General features: G+C 34.5%; 6 protein-coding genes across 9 annotated transcripts; 4 read left to right on the forward strand and 2 right to left on the reverse strand.

Moving 5' to 3' along the window:
* The first annotated feature begins 27 nt into the window (after positions 1-27).
* LOC112458451 (aminopeptidase N-like) lies at positions 28-2,500 on the forward strand. Its single transcript, XM_025022077.1, has 5 exons — positions 28-83; positions 420-603; positions 1,295-1,460; positions 1,666-1,747; positions 2,092-2,500. The coding sequence occupies exons 1-5, from the start codon at positions 28-30 to the stop codon at positions 2,498-2,500; spliced, it is 897 nt and encodes a 298-aa protein (XP_024877845.1).
* A 480-nt stretch (positions 2,501-2,980) lies between these two features.
* Positions 2,981-5,463, forward strand: LOC112458447 (aminopeptidase Q-like). Its single transcript, XM_025022071.1, has 5 exons — positions 2,981-3,094; positions 3,468-3,658; positions 4,136-4,438; positions 4,534-4,603; positions 5,172-5,463. Exons 1-5 carry the CDS (start codon positions 3,032-3,034, stop codon positions 5,421-5,423), a joined length of 879 nt encoding a protein of 292 aa, XP_024877839.1. The 5' UTR covers positions 2,981-3,031; the 3' UTR covers positions 5,424-5,463.
* Positions 5,464-6,369: 906 nt separating this feature from the next.
* Positions 6,370-8,533, reverse strand: LOC112458440. The gene has a single exon (XM_025022065.1). The coding sequence runs from the start codon at positions 8,351-8,353 to the stop codon at positions 7,139-7,141; it is 1,215 nt and encodes a 404-aa protein (XP_024877833.1). The 5' UTR covers positions 8,354-8,533; the 3' UTR covers positions 6,370-7,138.
* Positions 8,534-13,100: 4,567 nt separating this feature from the next.
* On the forward strand, positions 13,101-15,152 carry LOC112458450. Its single transcript, XM_025022076.1, has 4 exons — positions 13,101-13,666; positions 13,795-14,112; positions 14,217-14,441; positions 14,513-15,152. The coding sequence occupies exons 1-4, from the start codon at positions 13,478-13,480 to the stop codon at positions 14,960-14,962; spliced, it is 1,182 nt and encodes a 393-aa protein (XP_024877844.1). The 5' UTR covers positions 13,101-13,477; the 3' UTR covers positions 14,963-15,152.
* Positions 15,153-15,198: 46 nt separating this feature from the next.
* LOC112458448 (leucine-rich repeat-containing protein 28-like) lies at positions 15,199-17,759 on the reverse strand. 4 transcript variants are annotated; one of them, XM_025022073.1, is made up of 9 exons: positions 17,598-17,759; positions 17,477-17,505; positions 16,836-17,186; positions 16,574-16,760; positions 16,289-16,453; positions 15,933-16,121; positions 15,577-15,840; positions 15,420-15,500; positions 15,199-15,291 (listed from the first exon to the last, which is right to left on the reverse strand). In XM_025022073.1, the coding sequence occupies exons 1-8, from the start codon at positions 17,654-17,656 to the stop codon at positions 15,437-15,439; spliced, it is 1,308 nt and encodes a 435-aa protein (XP_024877841.1). In that variant the 5' UTR covers positions 17,657-17,759; the 3' UTR covers positions 15,199-15,291; positions 15,420-15,436. The 4 variants fall into 4 exon arrangements, with proteins under 4 accessions (XP_024877841.1, XP_024877840.1, XP_024877842.1 ...); XM_025022072.1 differs by lacking the exon at positions 15,199-15,291 and having other exon boundaries at positions 15,354-15,500; XM_025022074.1 differs by lacking the exon at positions 15,199-15,291 and having other exon boundaries at positions 15,354-15,500; positions 17,573-17,704.
* A 212-nt stretch (positions 17,760-17,971) lies between these two features.
* Positions 17,972-21,941, forward strand: LOC112458443 (H/ACA ribonucleoprotein complex subunit 4-like). The gene is made up of 8 exons (XM_025022068.1): positions 17,972-18,361; positions 18,682-18,806; positions 18,904-19,236; positions 19,619-20,029; positions 20,115-20,235; positions 20,417-20,706; positions 20,808-21,029; positions 21,103-21,941. The coding sequence occupies exons 1-8, from the start codon at positions 18,352-18,354 to the stop codon at positions 21,178-21,180; spliced, it is 1,590 nt and encodes a 529-aa protein (XP_024877836.1). The 5' UTR covers positions 17,972-18,351; the 3' UTR covers positions 21,181-21,941.
* The last annotated feature ends 262 nt before the right edge of the window (positions 21,942-22,203 follow it).

Consider the following 22,203-nt stretch of genomic DNA (forward strand, 5'->3'; position numbering starts at 1 on the left):
AAAGGGGTACCGAAAATAGATCACGTCATGATACCAGATTATACCAAGGCCTCGATGGGAAATTGGGGAATCATCATTTACCTGTAATATTGATAACCAAAGAGATTTATTAATATGTACATGAATAAAAGAAATTAATATGAAGCTATTAGAACTGACGAATAACTTCTAGCATTCAAATTTTCATAATTAAAAACGATAAAAAACACATGTGTATTTTATGGATATTTAAATTTCATTTATATATTTCCATTTTTAGGCTGTTTTAAAACAAATTAACGTATTTAATTGATGTGAATGTCACCCTTTCTTTCAATGATATATATATATATATAATTACACATTAGACTGCATGCTAACGATGAAAAAAAACTAGGCATAATTACATTTTGAATATTATATTATGTTTTGCCTTTTAGCGAATCAAAAGTTGTCTACGATGAAAGCAGAGATCCCACATTTCGGAGAAAAGAAGTGGCGTCGTTAGTAGCATATGAAATAGCACATCAGTTGTTCGGCAATTTCATCACCCCATTATGGTGGACTGACATGTGGTTAAATGAGGGATTTGCTGTGTATTTCCAGGCGTATTTCCTCGACAAGGTTGTTTAATATTACTAATGCAATGAATTGCTCGTTAAATAGAAAAGTTGGAAATGCACTTCAGTCTCTAAAATCAAAATAACATCCATTAAATATTTCTATATTCTTATAAAATGTATCAGACAAAGCTAAATAACTAATGGCAATTCTTTAATTTAGAATTATAAAAAAGATTGTAACGCTGTTCTTTCCGCGAATAACTAGAGCGAAACATTTAATACTAATTTCTATTAAAATTCGAGAATATTATGTTCTCAGTACTTGTCTCCTCCCAAGCTCATATTAAAAATTTACTATTTTTAATCTCTTATGTTTCAACATAATTTTCATATTTGACGATACAATGATTATTATTGTAATAGTTTTATTAGAATTTAAACGTATTTTATTTTTCGCATCCATAACAATAAATATTTAACAAAAAAAATTTAACTTCTAGAATTTTTATATCTTGATTTTATCTTTGTATTCAGTAATGTACATTACCTTAAAAAATAATTAAAGTATGATCTTCTAAAAAAAAATTATATACGTGAAACGGTTAACACATTTGACATAAATAAATTACAATAAAATTTAAAATAGCAAAGTTATTAAAAGTGGCGTACATGTAGGTTTGTATCCCTATAATTGCGAACTTTTCTTCGAATTTTTATATTCAGCCATATCAAAGAATTTTTTTCTGTTACAGTTGCAAATTGGATTTAAAGATTCGCGGTCAATGGACTTATTCGTTACTGGGGCCATGCACCATGCTCTCCATCTAGATGATGGCTTATTGGGTTCTGTTACATTGAATCTTTATGATGACGATACCTTGGATAACCAACTCTTTGTTGATCAAGTTCATGAAAAAGGTACAATTATGTAAATAAAATGAAACTATCGTCCATGATTAGCTTAATGTAGAATAGCACGAAGACAGAGGTGGAACAGAAAGTGAATAGACAACAAATTCTCGTTTTGCGCAATACGTTCACATATGCCTTATTTTATGTATAAAAGTATATAAAATATACTTTATACGTATTATTAATCAGTATTTTATGCTGTGTATCGTAGCTCCAGCTATATTGCGCATGTTACATCATGCAGTGGGCGACGAGGTATTTCGAAAGGGTATCACCAAGTATTTCGCTACAAAGTAAGTATGTATGTACAATGTAGTCTATTATAGTTATTACATATCGCAACATTAAATATCATAAGTATAATGTTTCTTGCGTTTACGTTGGAAAATATAAAACGTCACATCAGAGACATAAACTTGTGCGTTCAATATCCAATGCTATTCGATTAGAAGAGACCATACTTTATTCCTTAATTATAATTTGACTAACGATAAGCTAGTTTTAAATCATATTCTTAGTTTCTACATATGTATTAATTAAATTGTACATTAATGCTCACGTTTGATTTTGTAATAGTAAATAAATACATACGACGTATGTGTTATAAGCTAATGACAATGTCATATTTCAAATTTAGGCAATATTCGGCGGTCACTCCCGATGATTTCTGGAGGGCCATACAAAGTGCTGAAGACGAACCTTCTTACCCCCCTAGATATCGATATTATATGAATATCAGAATAAAAGAAGTGATGGATATGTGGATAGTCCAAAATCGTTATCCTGTGCTGAATGTAACGATGAATTACCACACTAATAATTACAAAAATGCAGGTGAACTAATAATAACACAAAAATGTTTCCACGCAACTGAAGGTACCAATAATAAATGGTGGATACCCATAACCTACACTGACCAGAGCCGTCTGAATTTTTCCAATACTATGCCCATTTTTTGGTTAGAGCCAGACGAAACTCTTAGAATACCAATTAATACTCTTGGTTGGATTATCGTCAATCTACAACAAACTGGTATAAATCAATAAATTTTACGCCCTTTTATATCTATCTTATTTGCTTCATCAACACAAAAGTTTTACAATATATTCATTTCTTAATATATTTTTTTATCAAAAAGAAGCTTCAAAATTTATATAATTATAATATTCTTCGATACATTGGTGAATTACATTGATAATTCATTGGTGAAGTACATTGGTAATGTACATTTTTTTGTAACAATTGTAAGGTGCAAATTACATAAAATTTATTTATTACACTAATCAAAATGTCAGTATTTGAAAATATACCTTGATAATTTCAAACAAAAAGATCTAATAATAAATTTAATGGATAATTCTACAGCATACTGTCGTGTCTATTACGATACCGGAATTTACGAAAAAATCATACCTTTCTTGGGCTCTCAAGATCACACGAAAATACACGTTCTTAATCGTGCTCAAATTATCGATGATGCATATGCTTTTTTGCTCGAAGACCAACTAGAAAGCTACATATTCAATTATCTTATTGCTTACTACACATTTGAGAGAGATTATGTGGCATGGCGTCCAATGTTCCGAATATTAGAACGGAATGAGAAGTACTTTTCACTGCCAGAGAGTAAAGGTTTCAAGGTATGTAATAACAGATTTTATAAAGATGAAAAAAATATTTGGCTCTTTAATTTGGCCAGTTCTGCATTTACACATTCACCGCTTTGTCATAAAGTCTGTCGCGGTCGGTTTTATAATCGCACAATCATAGAAAACGTTTTAATTAACATTAATACGAATGGACGTTAGGGAAACTTAGGCGCAAGCTCACCAATAATCCTTGTGAATTCTAGTGAATGTTTTAACAATTAAGGCAACAATTACTAACAATATATATATATATATATATATATATATATATATATATATACATACATTGTATATATGAATCACGTAACTTCGCATGTACCCCAACAAACTAATATAAAATTCAATATTATCTCATGATTTCTAGTTATACATGGTACAAAACTTTAATGGGGTTCTTCAACATTTGGGATACGAAGAAAATCCTGATGATGACGATCTCACTAAGTTACTAAGGCTAGAGGCCACGAAATGGGCATGTACCGTCGGTCACGCGGAATGCAAAAAAAACGCCGCCGTTAAATTAAGCGAACATTTGGCGGATCCTGATAATCACAAGTAACTTTATGTGTGTGTGTGTGTGGTCATGATTATCTTATATTTTATATTTGTGCGTGTGTGTTGCGTATGCGCGCGCACGTATGCATATGGATGTAATCGATTCCTTTTATTTCTTCGAGTCGTCGAAATCAGACAGTCTCTTTATTGTTTTTTCTTAATTTTTATTCTTGTTTTAATACATAAAATAAATATGCAAAACAAGTAAAAATATTGTATCGTATATAATAACAAGAGACGTTATCGATGGATTCATCTTTCATTTATTTATTCATTCACTGTGTTCACACGTATTAGTCTTATGGTCACGTGGCTAATATAGAGTGACAGAACAGCGCACGACAGACACTTAATTTTGCAAAATAAGATTTATCTAACAGAACGGAAAAAAATACAAAACACTTGATAAAATAAAACGTCGGCTATATGCGTATGAAATGCATGTACCTCTTTTCCATACACACATATGTATTTTAGGATTCCATACTGGTGGCAAGATTGGACGTACTGCTTTGGTTTGGCGGTAGCTAATAAGACTACTTGGGATAAAATGATGGAACGATATGTGCTAACATCACCTAATGACGATCTTTTGAAAAACTTGAATTGTGCTGAAGATCCTGATATCATTATCAACTATTTGTATATTACAGCATCAAATACTAAATTATTTAAGGATCTGGACCATGTATTTATCTTCAATTTAATTCTTGAAAAACATGCACGCAACGATTTGGTCCTTGACTACATATTAGCAAATTTTGATATTATAAAACCCAGGTAATACATATCTCTTTACAAATATATATTCTATTCTTTTTAAATAAATTTATCTTATACATTAATTATATAAATATATTATTTTGTTCTTACAGATTACTTCCTGCAACACAAACGTTATTTACTGTATATCAAAATGTTTATTCTAACGAACAATTGTCCATGGTAGATTTTATGATTCTAGAATTCATACTTATATTTTTCTATTGATAATCCTTTAACTGTAGCGCGCTTAAAATCAAACGTTCATCGTGTTTGGAATTATAGATTAATGCAACTTTACATAATTACATTAATATATATAATTTATTTTGTTCATATTTTTGGGCTATATATTTGTATCTTATAAAGCTGTGTTTGAAATTGAGAAATACTAGCGCGTGGTTTAGAACTAAATTTTTATAATATGGTAATTAAATCTAAGAATATTACTGTGTTGTGAATTGATAATAATTGAGTACTGAATATTAATATACATGTACATATAAGTATATGTGTGATGTATGCCTTCTTTAATTAATAATAGATTTTCGTGGATGTTAATGTATATATTTTCTGCAAACAGAAGACAATTTTATATATATACTTCCACAGTTAAAGGATTAAATGTATTTATATGCATACCATGCACTATTAGTGTTATGTCAAATGAAAAATTATACTTTATAAGATCGTTGTATAAGAATAAATTACTACTTATTATTGATAAACATCCTCAACTAACCTGTTTCAGGTGAACACATTTGCGGGAAAATATTTCCATCAAGATCGAGACGCTTTGGCACGAGTTACATTTATGATAAAAAAGCGTAGAAATATACTTAAAGCGTCCGTAGATATTTTTACAAAACGATTTGGAAAAAGTCAAACTTTAATTGATCAATTACAAAAATTAGATTATGATGAAGAAGACGTCAATAGTGGGTTGATCAATCAAGACGTTGCGTCTGTTACAATCACGATGGATCAAGACCTATCTGCATAATTTTTCAAATAATACTATTTTTATTTATTATTACTACTTTGTAAATAATTTTTTAATCATTTTTAATTATTTCTAATATTTTTATAATACTTAGTATTTTATTAATAGTCTGGAAGCTATTGATAAAATTTTCTGTGACAATGCTGTTCTGTAATTAAATATATTTATATGTCATATTATATTGTTATACTGTTATAATATGACATATTACTGTTCTATAATTAAAAAATAATTTATAGAGTATTAGATTTGATGCTGTTTGATATCCTTCGTAAAATATCTTTTATAAACGCACTTTAGTTTTATTACATTTGATATAGAGCTCATGCGGATGAATTTTTTAAATTAAATTTATAATACTTTGTAGACATTATGTAATAGTATTATTTGCTAATAATGTATTTCAATTTTAATTATAATTATAATTATAATCGTTGCTAGACTTTGAATAAAAGACATGAAATAATGACGTCGCATTGTGCTGAAAACTTTATTTAAACAGTATTTATTACTGTATAGAATGAAAATTTCTGTTCATTCTTCAAAGTTTAATATTATTTACAATCCCCATTTTCATCATTTTATTTATTGCATATATTTTCGTCTACATTATATAATTAATTTTTTTGAATATATAAAGTATCAAGTATGAATATTTTGTATCACTTTTATAGATCTCTCATGTTACAATCGCAATATTGAAAGGTTTTATTTCCAACCTTTATACTAAAGGGCACAACTTGACAAGGTATATATTTTATAATAACAGATTTCATATTTATCGGATTTTTATTAAATTTATTTTTCTCCATGTATGCTTTATATTTATGTATGTACTATAGTTAGCTCAAACTACTTGTACCGTACAAATCTAAATTAATACATAATCTATTAACGTTAAAATATCGAAATAATATATTTCAGATCAAGTATATATCGTTTGTATTAATATGTTTTAGTATGATTTCGGTGATTAATATAATTTTTATTTTTTGTGACATATATAAAATATATTTTACTGCCATTTGGTTAGTAGTAAATTACGTATGTGCTTTATAATTTTTACATTACCGTGTTTCTTTAAATATTTTTATAACACTTTGTAGCTGAATATACTAAATTTAATATAAAATTGACAATTATAAAATACACCTTGGACTAATTGTTTTAATTCCTCATAGTAAATTTCTGAAATCAAATAGCTATGATTTGACGATTATAATTTATACATTATAAATATATTTTTTGAAAAAATATACATACTATGTTTCAAGATATTTTCATCTGAATTTTAATTATTATTAAAATAAGATATGTTTATTTATTATTTATGTTTTTGTTAGTTATACGCGTTTGCATTACTTCCTTTGAATTGAATATTATTGCGATATCGAAGTTTTTAACTATGATATACAATTTTATCCGTATTATATCGCACAAGACACCTTAAAGTCGAACGTGATTCAATATATTTCGCCTCTAATTACACTTGCAACTCGGTCTTTGTATTATAATGTAACTAATATTTCTCATATAGAAATGACAACGAGAGAAAGACAACAATATTTATAAAATAAATCTTTTGCCTTTAATATAATTACGAATCTATATTACCTGATCACCTGATCACTTGAAAATCTTTCGCCATATATACTTCATAGTTACTAATCGATATAATTTGTATCTTATATGCATTTTATGTAAATTATCTCACATTATAAAATATGTTTCAAGCAGCCAAGATCTCTCAGATGCAGCAATATATCAGCAAGTATTTTACATACTTCGTCTCCGCCGTCATATTTATGCTTCTTTGCATATCCCAACGCGCCTAGACTAATTGTGTCTTGTACTATCGCTTCTAGTTTGAGATATCCCAATATTGCCGGTAAAAATTGGGATACGACAATAAAACCAAAGAGAGCGCCCCTCCTAAAATCGTCCAACAGAGCGTTATATGAATATTTCTCAATGTCTTGAACGCCAGCGTCCAGCAAATACTCCATCAGCGCGTCGTGATAAGCCCGCATGATGTCGAAAAATTTCTCTCGTATCTCTTCATTCCAGCAACAGTTGTAGAAATACGTGGAGAGATCGACGACGGGCGTCGAATATCTAATAAGCGCGAAATCGATCAGCATCGCGCGATATCGTCCACCCTCATCCGCCTTGAAGAGAATGTTGTTCAATAGAAAGTCGCCGTGGCACATCGTGGCCAGAGGTTCAAGCGGCTTTATTATCTTCATCATCACTTCGTCAAACGCGTTCGTAAGGATGGCTTCCATCCTGTCGCAGAAAGCTGCATCGTAGCCTTGTCTGCGGAGATATTCCAGCGATCGCGTCGCCGTAACATTGAAACAAGCTTCCATCACGTATCCTTTCGCGTATCTAGGCTCTTGCAGTCGCGCCACGATATCGAAGAACTTTTCCCGCTGCAGTTCCTTCATGACGTACCCTTTACCGTGAAATCGTCCTAACTCGCGCATCGCTGCCAACGTGTACTCGAAAGGAGCGTTGTGTGGGTACGAGCAAGAATGATATCCTCGTTCGTTAACGTTCTCCAGGGCGATCACGAAATCGGTGGGCGACCGTTTTTCGGCGTAGTAACATCTTGCGTAAAAATGCCTCTCGTTCGGTTGGATGTACGTTTGATAGAACAGAATCTCGTTTTCAAATTGAAAATCGATGCGACCTATGTGGATGAAGTTCTTCGTGGGTCTTTTTAGCACCATAGACAATTCCTCGTTCTGATCGTTTTCTTTATTCTTAAACTGCAGGCGTACGTAATATATGGTTGTCACTAGAAAGTTGATAGATTTGGAGATTTCGTATCGAGCTTTGTCAACGTCCAATCCAAGATTCTCGATAATCCTCGCCATCACCTGGTTGATCCATCTCTGAGAATCTTCGACGTGGGAGTCGTGGGACATTTTCTTCGAATATGCGATTCGTGTAAATTAATGATAAAATTTGGATTGTTGATCTAGGAGAGTTTGTTGCCTCGACAGCTCGAACAGTACTAACGTAGAGTGGTTTCCCGTAAAAACCATTAATCGGTTTGCTTTTCTGCTGACAGCGCGGCGGCGCGGCGCGGCGGCGTGCATACCTGACGCGAGGCACGATCGTATTTTTTGACGACCAGCTAGTTTTGTCTTATAAATAAGCATAAAATCGATATAAAGAATGGGAGACTGACAATGCATATCACACAATGTTACAAAAATAATCGAACCACATATATCAATACATTATGCAAATACAATGTCAAAAGATAGTGCCTTTTATCAGCTGTTCACTATAGTACCCCAGATAACACTGAATAGAAATTCATAGAGACTTCGTTTTAAGGAATACATACAGAAAAATAAATACATGAAGAATTTCTGGGAAGAATTAACGACATCCACCGTTCTAAATAAGTATTACTATCTAATGAGTATTAGAATACCCCCCGACTCACAGTACTGAGAATACTTAAAAAATTCATGAGGAATATGCATGTACAAATCCTATCTTATTTTTCCGTCAAATCCGGGTAATCTCGTTGGATATAAGGGATATAGGTACTCTTTGCTATTCGGTATCCAGACCTTATTATGTTAGTTACCAGTTATGTCCGTGTTATATGTGCGGTATTATGGTATAAGACAAAGAAAATCGACATGAAGAGTGGGAGATTGATATTAATGCATAATGTATCAAAAATAATCGAGCCACAATCAATACAATATGCAAATACAATGTCAAAAGATAGTGCTCGTGCCTATTATCAGCTGTTCACTACATATTCAAAATACTATGACGGACTGTGGCGATGAAGTCACGAGCATGCGTCAAATGCTTGAAATCGTCTCCGTAAAACGACTGACAAAAACCATCGATTGAACTATCCATTTATTTTTTGACTGGTTTAAATCACAATTGCGTTAATATTTATCATTTTTTAGTTAAGTGTTAATATGTCTATTTATGGTTTAGGAATACGTAGTGTAATGATAATTAACAATTAAATTAATATAATATAGAAAATAATATTTTACAGTATAATCATAGTAACGTGTAATCATTATAACAAAGCTAATTGATAGTATATTCCGTGCGTTTGTCTATTTTTTAAATAAAAAAAACGATTGTTCCGTTCATAAACGGAAAGCAACGAAATTCTTACATCTCTAGTGTTATATCAAATATAAATATCTTAATAATAATAATAATTTATATTCTCGAGTTTTAATGTAAAACCTAATGATATTACCATGGAAATAAATAAAACACGTATGTTACAAATTTTGGAAATAAAAAAACTTTCGAAGTAAAAGGATTATTTTCAACTCTCTTATTATATTTTACGTTTTAGAATAGTTTCGAAAAAAATAGTTTAAAAATAGTGCATTAAACAAGATCTATGAATGCGCTTTATTCTAAACATTTAACTAGAATAAGTACAAGTGTAATATAAAAAAATATTTATAATAAAAAGATATATGTATATACATGCACACGTATTGTTATTCTAAATGTTCAGTATTCAAGTTCGCGTTATCGTCTTTTATGCGCATGTAAAGCGTTTTACTGACAGTCAAAAAATGTTCGTCAACAATCGATAATGTCCTTATACACTTCAATTAATCTCAGACTCACTGAGTTGCACTTGATAATCACGAAAATTTATCTACAGCTGGCTATCTTCAATAAAATCGTTGATTTAAATTTTTTTTATTTATTATTAAAAAATCTTTATTTGACCTTCTATTCTTTTTTATTTGAAATTTCGTATATCAATATAAAATAGAAAATAAGTATTATCGAAAAAAGTCGATAATACTTTCTTTTCTATTTTATATTGATATGACGAATAGAAAAAGAATAGAAGGTCAAATAAAGATTTTTTTAATACCGAATATCGATAAACCTCTCTAACTCAGACTTCTCCCTTTTTGTTATTTTTTTATATAAACTATAAACCGCATTCTCTCTAATCAAAATTGTCGCGTTTAATCTCGAGCGCGAATATATAAATTTAAATACTATAACGTAAAAACATAAAACAACCGAAATTTAAAAATTAACTGATCACTCGATCAATAAATTAATACATAAACAAAAAAATTTTAGTACAATCCAAATCGCGAACCGCGGACCGAACCGCGAGAATGAATGACGTGAGATCCAAAAGGGACGATAATTTCCGAAGCAATATATTCACGCAAAAAGTATCAAGCAATAATCAATATAATGAATTTATCGTATTCTCGCGCATGTGACATTTGTCTTTATAAATTTTCACATATAGGTATCATGTATATTCATATAAACATCTCGTTATTTTATTGCAAAATGTTATTAAAATTACATTTAATACGATATATGAAATATGTGTCATTTCACATTATATTATGCATTTTAGTATAATTGATATAAAAACTATCAGTTTTGAGACATTTCTATATAAAGAAATTATTCTGTCCCGCGACGGAATATTTATTGAATCTCATGTCATTTTATTTCATTTATTGATGCAAATAACTCAAGCCATTAGATAGATAGACTATAAAAGATTAGGATAAAATTAGCGCGTTATATATATGTATATATAAATAAAAATAAATATGCAATTTTTTAACAATCATTAATGCGATTGTTAATTTATATATAATAAGATTCTTCAGAAGAATATGTGAAACGTGAACTAAAATATCTTTTGATCTTTTTCACTCGATCATCCGTGATACATCCATGTTAAATTTGTTTATACATTTTGCTTTCTTGCACCAATTTTTGTAATATTTAATCCTGGAGGAAAGAAAAAGAGAAAAAAAGGAAAAAAATAATTTGTGAAAAAATACAAATTGTTGTAACAATAACTTTTTTTATATGTAATAGTTTGATTTATTTTATTTTATTGAATCTATCTATTCTTTATTCACAGATATTTCTCTTATTAATTTTTATTTCTTAAATTACACGTAAGCTATCTCTATCTATTACCTATCTGTAGAAAATTATTATTATTATTGTAGGTATATCTAAAAAATATCTAGAAATATTTTTAAAACCTTATTTCCCCGAAAAATAAACGTCAAGGGAAAACTCAAGTGACATGAGACAGCTCATATAAAAAAAATATTCTATTTCTTGTAAAATTTTATTTTTATTCTTTATCTCTTTCTATGTCTATTTTTCAATAATTATTTTAAAAACAAATTTAAAAATGTAATTAATTTAATAAATTTAGTTAATTGATAACAAATATAGATACTTGACAATAAAATATACATATATTTCAAAATTCCAATAAATCACCTATGGGGTACACTTGGCGGTTAGTGTACTATGCGATAAACATTAGATGCTGCATCAAATAAACGATGCATCGACATAACGAGCTCTGTTGTGAACTCGACATGTGCTAACGCGAGAGCATTCTCGCATAAGCACAATAAATTGATAAATGATAAAGTTCCAGGATTAATTATTTAACCTAGTCTGATTTATAGTCTATCCATTTCAGAGGGCAACGGATCTGTGACAAGTCGCATTTATCTGCATTATTAGATGGGAATAATACATAAATAATGTACAATCTAATATATTCACACAGATTCGTTACCCCATTATAAAAAAAAATTCGTCACTCACCGACCGATGCGCAACGGGCGGAGTTATCAGCCGCATAGCTACGATGATACTCTGTAACATACAAACATAAGATTTAAATTAAAGAAGCGCTCAAAATAATCAACATTTCAAAAGATAATTCTTAATTCATTATATTGGCCTCTAGGCTGCGTTCGGGGAGCGCGTTATTAGCGCTATTAAATCATTCTGTCTTTATCGCTCATCAGAAGTAACACAAGGATAGAATAAGCAAATAGCGCTAATAGCGCGCTCCCCGAATCCAGCCTATAAGTCATATCTTTAAATAAAATATTTAGCAATACAATTATCTGTTTACCGAAAAAGATCTTTACAAGAATATAATCTTAGATAATTTTTCTCTGTCTTTAATTACTTTTAACTTATCAAAATGTAACAATTCGAATAAATAGAAACAAATTATTAATTTTATGTAGCTAAGCAGAGGTTATATTACTTACCCCAAGGTTGCTCCGCCGGTGCCCGATGTCTCTCTCGGACCTCCTCCTCCTCTCAGGACGTCAGGCTCTCCTCCTTCTCTTCTCACCGCACAGGACACTCGCGAGAAACACTCGCGGATAATAAATTCACAATCGCCCGCGGACTAATTATCAATAAAATTCTCTTTCGCGCGATACTGTTCGGCACTCCCGATTATAAAGCGCGCGCCATCTATGCGCATAAAGCGTTTTACCGACAGTCAAAAAATGTTCATCAACAATCGATAATGTCCTTACACTTCAATTAATCTCAGACCTACTGAGCTGCACTTGATAATCACGAAAATTTAACCACAGCTGGCTGTCTTCGATAAAATCGTTGATTAAAAATTTTTTTTATTTATTATATTAAAAAATCTTTATTTGACCTTCTATTCCTTTTTTATTTAAAATTTTGTATCAATATAAAATAAAAAAAAGTAGTATCGAAAAAAGTTAATACTTTTTTTTCTATTTTATATTAATTGATACGAAATTTCGAATAGAAAAAGAATATAGAAGGTCAAATAAAGATTTTTTTAATACCAAATATCGATAAACCTCTCTAACTCACAACAGATTTCTCCCTTTTTTGTTATTATTGCTGGCAACTGATATTCTGTCGCCAGGGCGAGAATCTGATCTGTCAAGTGTCAAATGGAAGTGTTTTCTCGCCATCTCGACCGTTAGAGGGATATTTCACGATTGTCAAGCTACAACAAAAGTGAGAAAGAGAGAGAGAGAAAGAAGAAAATCCGGCATTTAATTATGTCGTAATTATACACTCGAGATGTGTCGGTGGCGTGCGACACGCGCAATTAAACGAGATTTATCGCGACGGAGATTAGGTTATGACCCGAGCATCGGCGAGTAGAGCGACGATCTCCGCTGCGGGTCGCGCGTCACTCCCTCACGTTCGCCCTGACGTTGTGGGGGCCGATGGCACGGCCCTCCGTATCGGCGCAATGCGACCTGGTCGCGTCTTACATGGACGGGGTCCACGTCAAGATCGCGGAGGCCTACAAACCACCGAGGAAGATTGGCCTACCCGCGCCGTACAACAACCGATTGCCCGATGTGTCGAAGCTGGTGTACGACTTCAGCTTGGAGAGATCGGTACTCGAGAAGGTAGGGAGTCATCGTTTTTCGATACTTTAATAATCTATGCAATGTACACGGATGGTCCCATGACTTGACAGTTTCCAAGCGAACTTGTCCCTGACCTGATTAGCCCTGATTAATTGATTTGTGATCAGATGTGCGAGTGGCGCAAGGCTAGACAGGCCTGCAGCAAGGCGCGTCAGGCTCGATTGAAGGAGAAGAGGAAGAAGGAGGAAGAGGAGACTCCTCCGTCACCTCCGCCGCTGGATTGCGCGAAGCAACCTATCAATGCGCCACCCGCATCGGAAACAATACTCACCCCGCAGCCGCTGTCACCCCCGGCGAACGACCTTCGGGATCTCCACGTAAAGACGAACGGGGGTCTGGACTTCGCCGACTTCGACAACGACACGAGCAGCCCCTTCGACAATATGGAATTAAAAACCATCAATGACATGGAGGAATTAGCGCAGGTTAATGAAACGCTTGGTTACGCTCTAGCTTATTCGAACAAGTACCGCAAACGACTGCTCGGCGGACGATCGAATTTATCTTACTTGATACTTTTTGATCGCAGGTTTTACAACCTAGATTACAATGGGTACCCGCGGGAAAACTGGAGAATATTATAAATGAATTAAGAGTCGATGACAAGTCCGAGGTTTGTAAGGAGGAGAAAGCCGATACGGAGAGTCCAGCGGACGATGAAGCCGACGCGGACGCGCATAGCAACGAAAATCACCGTAGCGTTTCGGCAATAATGCAGGAACTTCAAAAGGAATTGGAACGGCCTGTTATGGAGGTAACGAAATCCTCTTTTTTTTTCCTTTATCGCATAATATGATTGATTCGATCAGTTTTTCTTTGCGATAGAATTGGAAGCCGTGGCCCGATTTGGAGAGTCCGGACAACGACGCGCATGTTACCACGAGGCTCAACGACTCGACGTCGAATCACGAGAAACCGTCGGCGGATTTGTTATCGGGCATGACGGAGAGTGATCTAAAATTAGTCATGCAACTGGACGATATGGGATTTCCCAAGTGCAGAGCGGCACGCGCGGTATTGGAAATAGGCCGAGCGAACGAGAAGAAGATCGTGGAATACCTGTTGGCCGTTCAATCCTTGGAGGAGATTGGCGTCCCGAGTGATTATGCCGAGAAAGCGCTGACGCTCGCGCAGCACGATCAATCCAAGGCGAGGACCTACTGCGAAAATTTGTGCACGTTGAAGGATCTAGGATTTCCCGAGGACGAAGCTTTCGCGGCATTAGTAAAGTGTAATTTCGATCGTGACAAAGCGTTGGATCTTCTGATCGCTTGAGTGGACGATTTGAGTCACCAGCCACGAAGTGAGAGACTATAGAAATTATTTTTTTTTTTTTTTGCGACTCAATTTCAATGCGAAAATATAGCAAAATAGTGAACTTGAATTTTTATATGTCGCATGAAAGGTACATCGAGTCATAATCACAAACGTATATTTTAATAAAAAAAAAAAAAGATGTTATTAGTGAGACTAGTCTTGAATAATGATACCTCAAAGAAACTACATGTAATAATTTAACTCGATAATCCGCCGTTATGTCATGGGATTTGTTCGTTGAATTCCTACTGGGCATTATTGAAGAGTCGCTATTGGTAGCCGCGACGCTGCGAAATAAATTACAATTACAACAAGCTAGAGGTTTAATTTACAAACTACTATCACAAGATTTCGGTTAAACGCGCAAGAATTCTTTATTCTCTAATACTCTTTTATTTACAAATTAATTAGATACCTAACAAGGAGGGTTCATCAATTGATGCAGTGGCAATCAGGATTGTTAGTCGCATTCGAGTGTGCGAACGCAATGGCGCAACTGCAAATTCAAAGAAAACCTATATGAAAACTGATGTATTCAGGTACCTACTACACGATTCTTTTGTACGTTATACCTTCTGCTACAACATAGAGCGATCGTTATTGTGCGCCATACGGTGGGATTACACATATCGATGATGATCCACGCCTCTGTGAATATCGGTTGCTGACATTGAGAATTTACGCAGATACTAGTGGGTCCGTTCGTTAATAAACTATACAAAATATGATTCGTGGACAATATAAAGTCCAGTTTGGTATTTTTAAGAAGCGGTTCGTAGAATACCGTTACTTTCCCTTTTTCGGATAAAACGGGAATGTCGAGTGTGTGCTTATACCTGAAATGTACTTGCGTTAAATTTGCAAGATATTTATATTTTTGCAAAATGTCAATGACGAGATTCCTATTTGTAAGGTTCCTCTGAATTACCTCTCGGTATAAACTTTTCTCAGCGCTAATTCCAACAGGGAGCAAGTCACATTCTCGTGAACCTCGTGAACCTTTAGCAGCTGCCGTGGTAATTCGATTGTAGCATCGTAGTTTATTGGGAAAAAATCTTTCGTTTTTATGTGCAATTTTATGCTTAATCCATTTGTGTCATAATGCGTCTTAAAATATCTGTGATTATATATACATATACACATAGATTATAAATTTACTTTATATCGTGTATATATATATATGAAGTATATACATATATACTTCAAAAGTAAAGTAACAGTTGTTCAGGATTTATTTCCATTCGCGCATAATTTATTCCTAGTTGACATCTGTAACGAGCTTACCTGGATGTCACGTCTTTACAGGCGTCTTTATAAAAGATAAGAGAGTGCCTTAAATGGGGGTATAATTGTTGTAGAAGCGGATACGATATATAATTTAAGTATTCATTTCCTTCGACTCGAATATAGGGAGCCGATAGAAATCCATTCAATGGCAAATATGTCAACCTAGAAAAGCAGTTATTGGGATACAGAACTCAGAAATAGTTTAATTAATTTGTGCGAAGTTTACAATTCGATCTAATAGACGGAATACTTGTTTCGCAGAATGTTAATGCAAATAACAACCTGTTTTCACACGCAGAGATCAGGGTAAGATTAGGAGCTATAGTTAATCTGTTGGGTAATTCCCTCAATCGATTGCCATCCACGTATAGTTCTCGAAGTTTTGGGAAGGAGCCGATCCATTCTGGTAGGGTGACAATCTGGTTACCCGAGATGGACAGTACTTCCAGATTATTCAGTTGACTTAATTCTGTTTTTGTTTTATTCATGTAAATCAATAAATCCTTTTTTTTCTACAACAGTCTGGTGATCTCGGTAAACTTACCAACCGATAATCTCTCTATGAGGTTGTTGTCAAGGGATAAATATCTCAGATTCTTCAGATTGCCGATGCAGGCAGGTACCAGCTGCAATCTGTTGGTACTCAAGTCCAACACCGTTAACTGGCTCATCTCGCCGAGTTCCACCGGCAACTGTTCAATCCGATTATTGTACAAGTACAAGTTGGTCATGTTGTACAGCTCGGCGATCCAGGGAGGCAGAGTGGTGAGCTCGTTCCACTTGAGATATATCTCCTTGACGTGACCACCGTGCAGTCTTATCACCTCTGGGAGCTCTGTGAGACCCCGGCAGCTCCAGTGCAGAATGCGCTTGTTCCTGACCTCCATCGCCATATCTACGGGATCAGGATCCATGTTTGAAAAGCAAAAAATTAGAGCGGCTCCGAGACGCGACCGGAGCCAGGGGGTGACTGTCAACATCGAGATTGTTGGGAGTCGATGCCGGGTATCCGAGGTCAAGCAGCGGCAAGCGGCAGCGGACGCAGGCCCAAAATAACTCAGCCTACTCTTTACATCTAGTATTAATAAACTATCGCGACGGTGGAGTCGGGTAAAAGGTTTTTACGAGGACGCACGATCGCCGTGTTGGAAAGAAGGCAAATTAACATTCTGACGTTTCGCTCACCCATGACGGTTTGTACTGTTAGTCGGAAACTGTTGGATTAACAAACGTTTAGATATCTTAATTCATCTGACGCGCGTTAAGACAAACGAAACGAACTCGACTGTAGTGTGAAAGTATATACTTTCTCGTGTCCCGCCTGCGGCAGAAATTCCAGTAGGGATGCATCTTATTCCGCATCATCCTTTGTTTCCGTCAGTCTCTTGTCAACCCTTATTTTCGGCATCCCCTTTCTGTCAATCTCCTGCATGCGTCGTGCGCACGTGCGCACGATCAGTGGCATACTGACCCTGATATTCAGCTGATTCGTGACGTCACAGCGGGCAATCGCCAATATCGCCATCGTCTTTTTATTGCAATGATGATGAATAGCAAACATTATTTATATCAGAGTATAATGGAGGCGATGAAAAAATCTGTAACATCTAATTACTTCAATGTCAACATCAAAATGCATTTATATCGAAATAAATTTAAACGTACTCTTCGATATATTCTTCTCGCGATATTACTCGAGATTCGAGAGACCAAGCGATTCTTTTCCTCGATACATTTCGATACAAGCATGAAATCAATTCATCAATGTGATTGGTTGGATCTGAAAGTAAGACCCAATCACACTCGACTGCAGTGGCCATTCGGTGAAGGATTATACTGGAATCACCCAATGAAAATTTTGTGAAAACGCTACTTTTCTCGGCTGCGATTGGTTACACGTGACGTAATTAAACAGTGCACGCACGTACGCATGCACACCAGGGGAGGTTATGCTGCGTCGTAGATGCTGGCATTTTACCGCTCCACGTTGTCTTCACGGAGTTCTCGTACGCTTCGTGGCATTCGGCGTTTGAATTGCACGTATTTTAGCAAACTTCAAAATGGAGCAAGGTGAGTAGATCGCTCTCGCACGAATGTTCTTTCGGGGAATCGCTTCGATATATTACTCCTCGCTACATTACTCCGGATTGCGTCGTTTCTGTTATCAAACTCCGTCTTGCAGCAATCTTATGACGGACACGTGTCCGGCGCAGCGTCGGTCGCCTACGATGATAGTACTGTTTAAATTATCGGCGCAAACGAATAAATCGAGCAACGTTGCTCGCTACGCTCGCCTCGATGATTATAATCCGAGAAATTTAGCCTGCTTTATTTATTTAATAGGGGTTAAGTTGGAGCAAATTAGGTTATATCTCCTAAATTTCTTGCAGAAAAAAGTAAGAAGAAGGATAAGAAGAAGACGATTGGCGAGCTGCAGTTGGAAGCGAAGTGCGAGATCGAACCCTCCAAAATGGAGGTGAAGCTCAAGTGTGAAAACTGGCCATTGCTGTTTAAGGTGGTATTTTAAATCTTTGCGCAAGACGCGTTTGCGACACGTGATCGCTGATAACTGATGAAATTGAGAGATAAATTTCTTACTATGTCTATTGCAGAATGTTGACAAGATGTGTACACGCACGAATCACTATACCCCGTTGTCAAGCGGCTCTACACCGCTACATCGTAGCTTGTCCGAGTATATAAAGTCAGGTTGCATCAATTTGGACAAGCCGTGCAATCCCTCGTCGCACGAGGTAGTGGCTTGGATAAAGAAGATCCTGAAGGTAGAGAAGACCGGCCACTCCGGCACGTTGGATCCCAAGGTGTCGGGGGTCCTGATAGTCTGCATAGACAAGGCGACGAGACTGGCCAAGTCCCAGCAGTCCGCCGGGAAGGAATACGTTGCTGTGTTTAAGCTTCATTCCGCCCCGGAAAGTATACAGAAGGTAAATATACGTAATTATGGGTAACGCAGAATAAATAAATATTTATTTGAATAAATCTTTGTAACATAGAATAAACTACTTATATAAATAAATATAGTATAATATTAATAATAATAATTACATTTACATAGTTGAGTTATAGGGCTGGGAATTGAATTCGAGTCTTTCGTTTGATAGGTGATCACTCTATCATTGAGTTATTTTACGCCCATAGGTACAAAATGTGCAAAACTCAAAAGTTTTTATTAAGCATAAAATTCCTCTCGGCGAAAATGTTGATATTTATTTATTCTTTGTTATCCAAATGTGGTGTCATCGTTATGTGTGTCAATCTTATATACAGTATTTCATATATTGATGCCACACTAATGCGATGATTTAGGTGAAACAAGCATTGGAAAAATTGCGCGGTGCTCTATTTCAAAGGCCGCCGCTGATATCAGCGGTCAAAAGACAACTCCGCGTTAGGACAGTTTACGACAGTTGGTTCCTTGATTACGACCAGGAACGCAATATGGGAGTATTCCGCGTTAGCTGTGAAGCTGGCTCCTATATTAGAACTATGTGTGTCCATCTCGGGCTCTTCTTAGGTACCGGTTGTCACATGCAAGAACTTCGAAGAAGTCGTTCCGGCGTTCAGGCCGAAAAGGATGGTATGGTTACCATGCATGATATTCTCGACGCCCAGTGGATGTATGAAAATCACGGGGACGAATCGTATCTAAGAAGAGTTATAAAGCCGCTGGAATCTTTGCTAGTGGGTCACAAAAGAATCATCATAAAGGACAGCGCCGTATGTATTTGACTCGTTGCTTTTTGCGCTGATAATAAAGGAAATTGAATACTGTTGTTTAACAGTATTATATCGAATTTACTAGGTGAATGCAATTTGTTATGGAGCTAAAATAATGCTACCGGGCGTTTTGATGTATGACCAAGATATAGAGTGTAATAAGGAAATTGTAATAGTGACTACTAAGGGCGAAGCCGTGGCACTTGGTAAGTATATTTTCGAAATAACAGTGAGATATGTGTCGTAATTGTTAGCTTTTCACGTATTGTTTACTCAAAGATATTTAACTGAATGCCCAAAATATCATTTTTATATTTATCTTTAAAATATTTGACTTTATCTTGTAGTCTTCAAACAATACTTATCTTATATATGTATATATATCAGCCATAGCTTTGATGTCTTCTTCAACCATGGCTACCTGTGATCATGGAGTAGTTGCGAAACTTAAAAGAGTTATCATGGAGAGAGATTCGTATCCGAGGAAGTGGGGCTTGGGACCCAAAGCATCGCAAAAGAAACGTATGATAGTTGAAGGGATGTTAGATAAACATGGAAAACCTAATGAAAACACACCTGCTGAATGGTTACATGGTTACAAAGACTATGCCGAATTGTCAACGACAACAGCATCACCGACGACATCCGCAGCAGCATTAACAACAGCATCAACAACGGCAAGTCGATTATTCTAATATCATTTCTAATATTTTATTTTTTATAAATATATTATATATATATATATGAAAGATTATATTTATATTTTCAATAAATGTAGACGGAAAAGAATGGTGACATAACCATTGGCAAAAAAAGGAAAAGAGAAGAAGACGCGAGTACGGTAGTAGAAAAAACAGCGGATAATTCAGAAACATCACCGAAAGATAAAAAGAAGAAAAAAGAGAAAAAGAAAAAGAAGGAGAAACATGACACGGAAGGCGAAGAAGCTGCCACTGCAATGGAAGAACCTGCCACTGCAGTGGAAGAAGCTGTCAGTGGGGTAATTGAATTGGTCCTAATAATTAGATGTACAATCAGAGATTATTATATATTATTGCATTTACGTGTTATAGGAATCCGCAGGAAAAGAAGAGAAAAAGAAAAAGAAGAAGAAGAAGAAGGACAAAGATCAAGAACCTACCTCGAGTTAGATTTATAAAAACTTATTGAATTTTTTTATTGAATTATATTATTTCTAGATTATATTAAGACAATTTTGTATATTATACAATAAACAGTTTTATTCCGAGAACATAAACAAATACAAAATATCTGCGAGATTCTTTCTTTTACAGTTTCTGATGTTTCTCTTACGTTATTCTTCATATAAATCTTCTCAGATGCGAATGTACAAGTCTAAAGTTTAGAGTTTAGAGTCTAAACTAGTATTCTCTAATTTGTATTCTGATTTTTCTTAAGATTAAGTTGAAAGAATATATTGTACATATATTTTTTTTATTTTTTTTTATCGTAAAGGAATCATGCATACCTATTTATATGCATTTTGGTTTTTCTCCACGATATATGAACCTACATAAATCATGTATATAATTTGATATAGATTATAATTGCACACAGATGTCTGAGTATCAATAATAATTTATTATATTTTCAAGAATGTAGACGGAAAAAAATAACGTAACCATTGGCAAGAAAAGAAAGAGAAGAAGACGCGAGTGCTGATGTAGTGAAACAAAAAATGTGAGATAAAAATTGATTATAAATGTCTATTCTGTGTCTAACTCTATCATCATCATCAATATCAAACTGAAGTTTGAAATCGGGCCATGGCCTCGAACTTCAGTAATATTGATGAAGTTTCCTTCAAGTTTCTTAACAATAATTTTTAACGTGGCAGGTTGTTAGCCTAAACGCCCAAGCCTTGGAGGACCACTAATCACTTTATGGGAGGGGGGAGGGGATACACATAGCAGTTGCCCAGTTGCTCTGCACAAGAGTCCCCTCTTTATTTCTCGTACAGAAAAAGTGCAGTTTGAAATATTAAAATTTCTATTATCAGGTAGACTCGAACCCAATTTCTCGTACAATCTTTATTACTGTATTATATTCATTCCAGGTATCAGCAATAACTATTGCGTACCTCATTTTTTGTTGAACATCCACGTGCCAATTTACGTTAATTTACGTTTAATATTCAATTTGATAATTATACC

The sequence above is a fragment of the Temnothorax curvispinosus genome, unplaced genomic scaffold (genome assembly GCF_003070985.1).
Source record: "Temnothorax curvispinosus isolate PA1 unplaced genomic scaffold, ASM307098v1 QBEX01008921.1, whole genome shotgun sequence".
NCBI lineage: Eukaryota > Metazoa > Arthropoda > Insecta > Hymenoptera > Formicidae > Temnothorax > Temnothorax curvispinosus.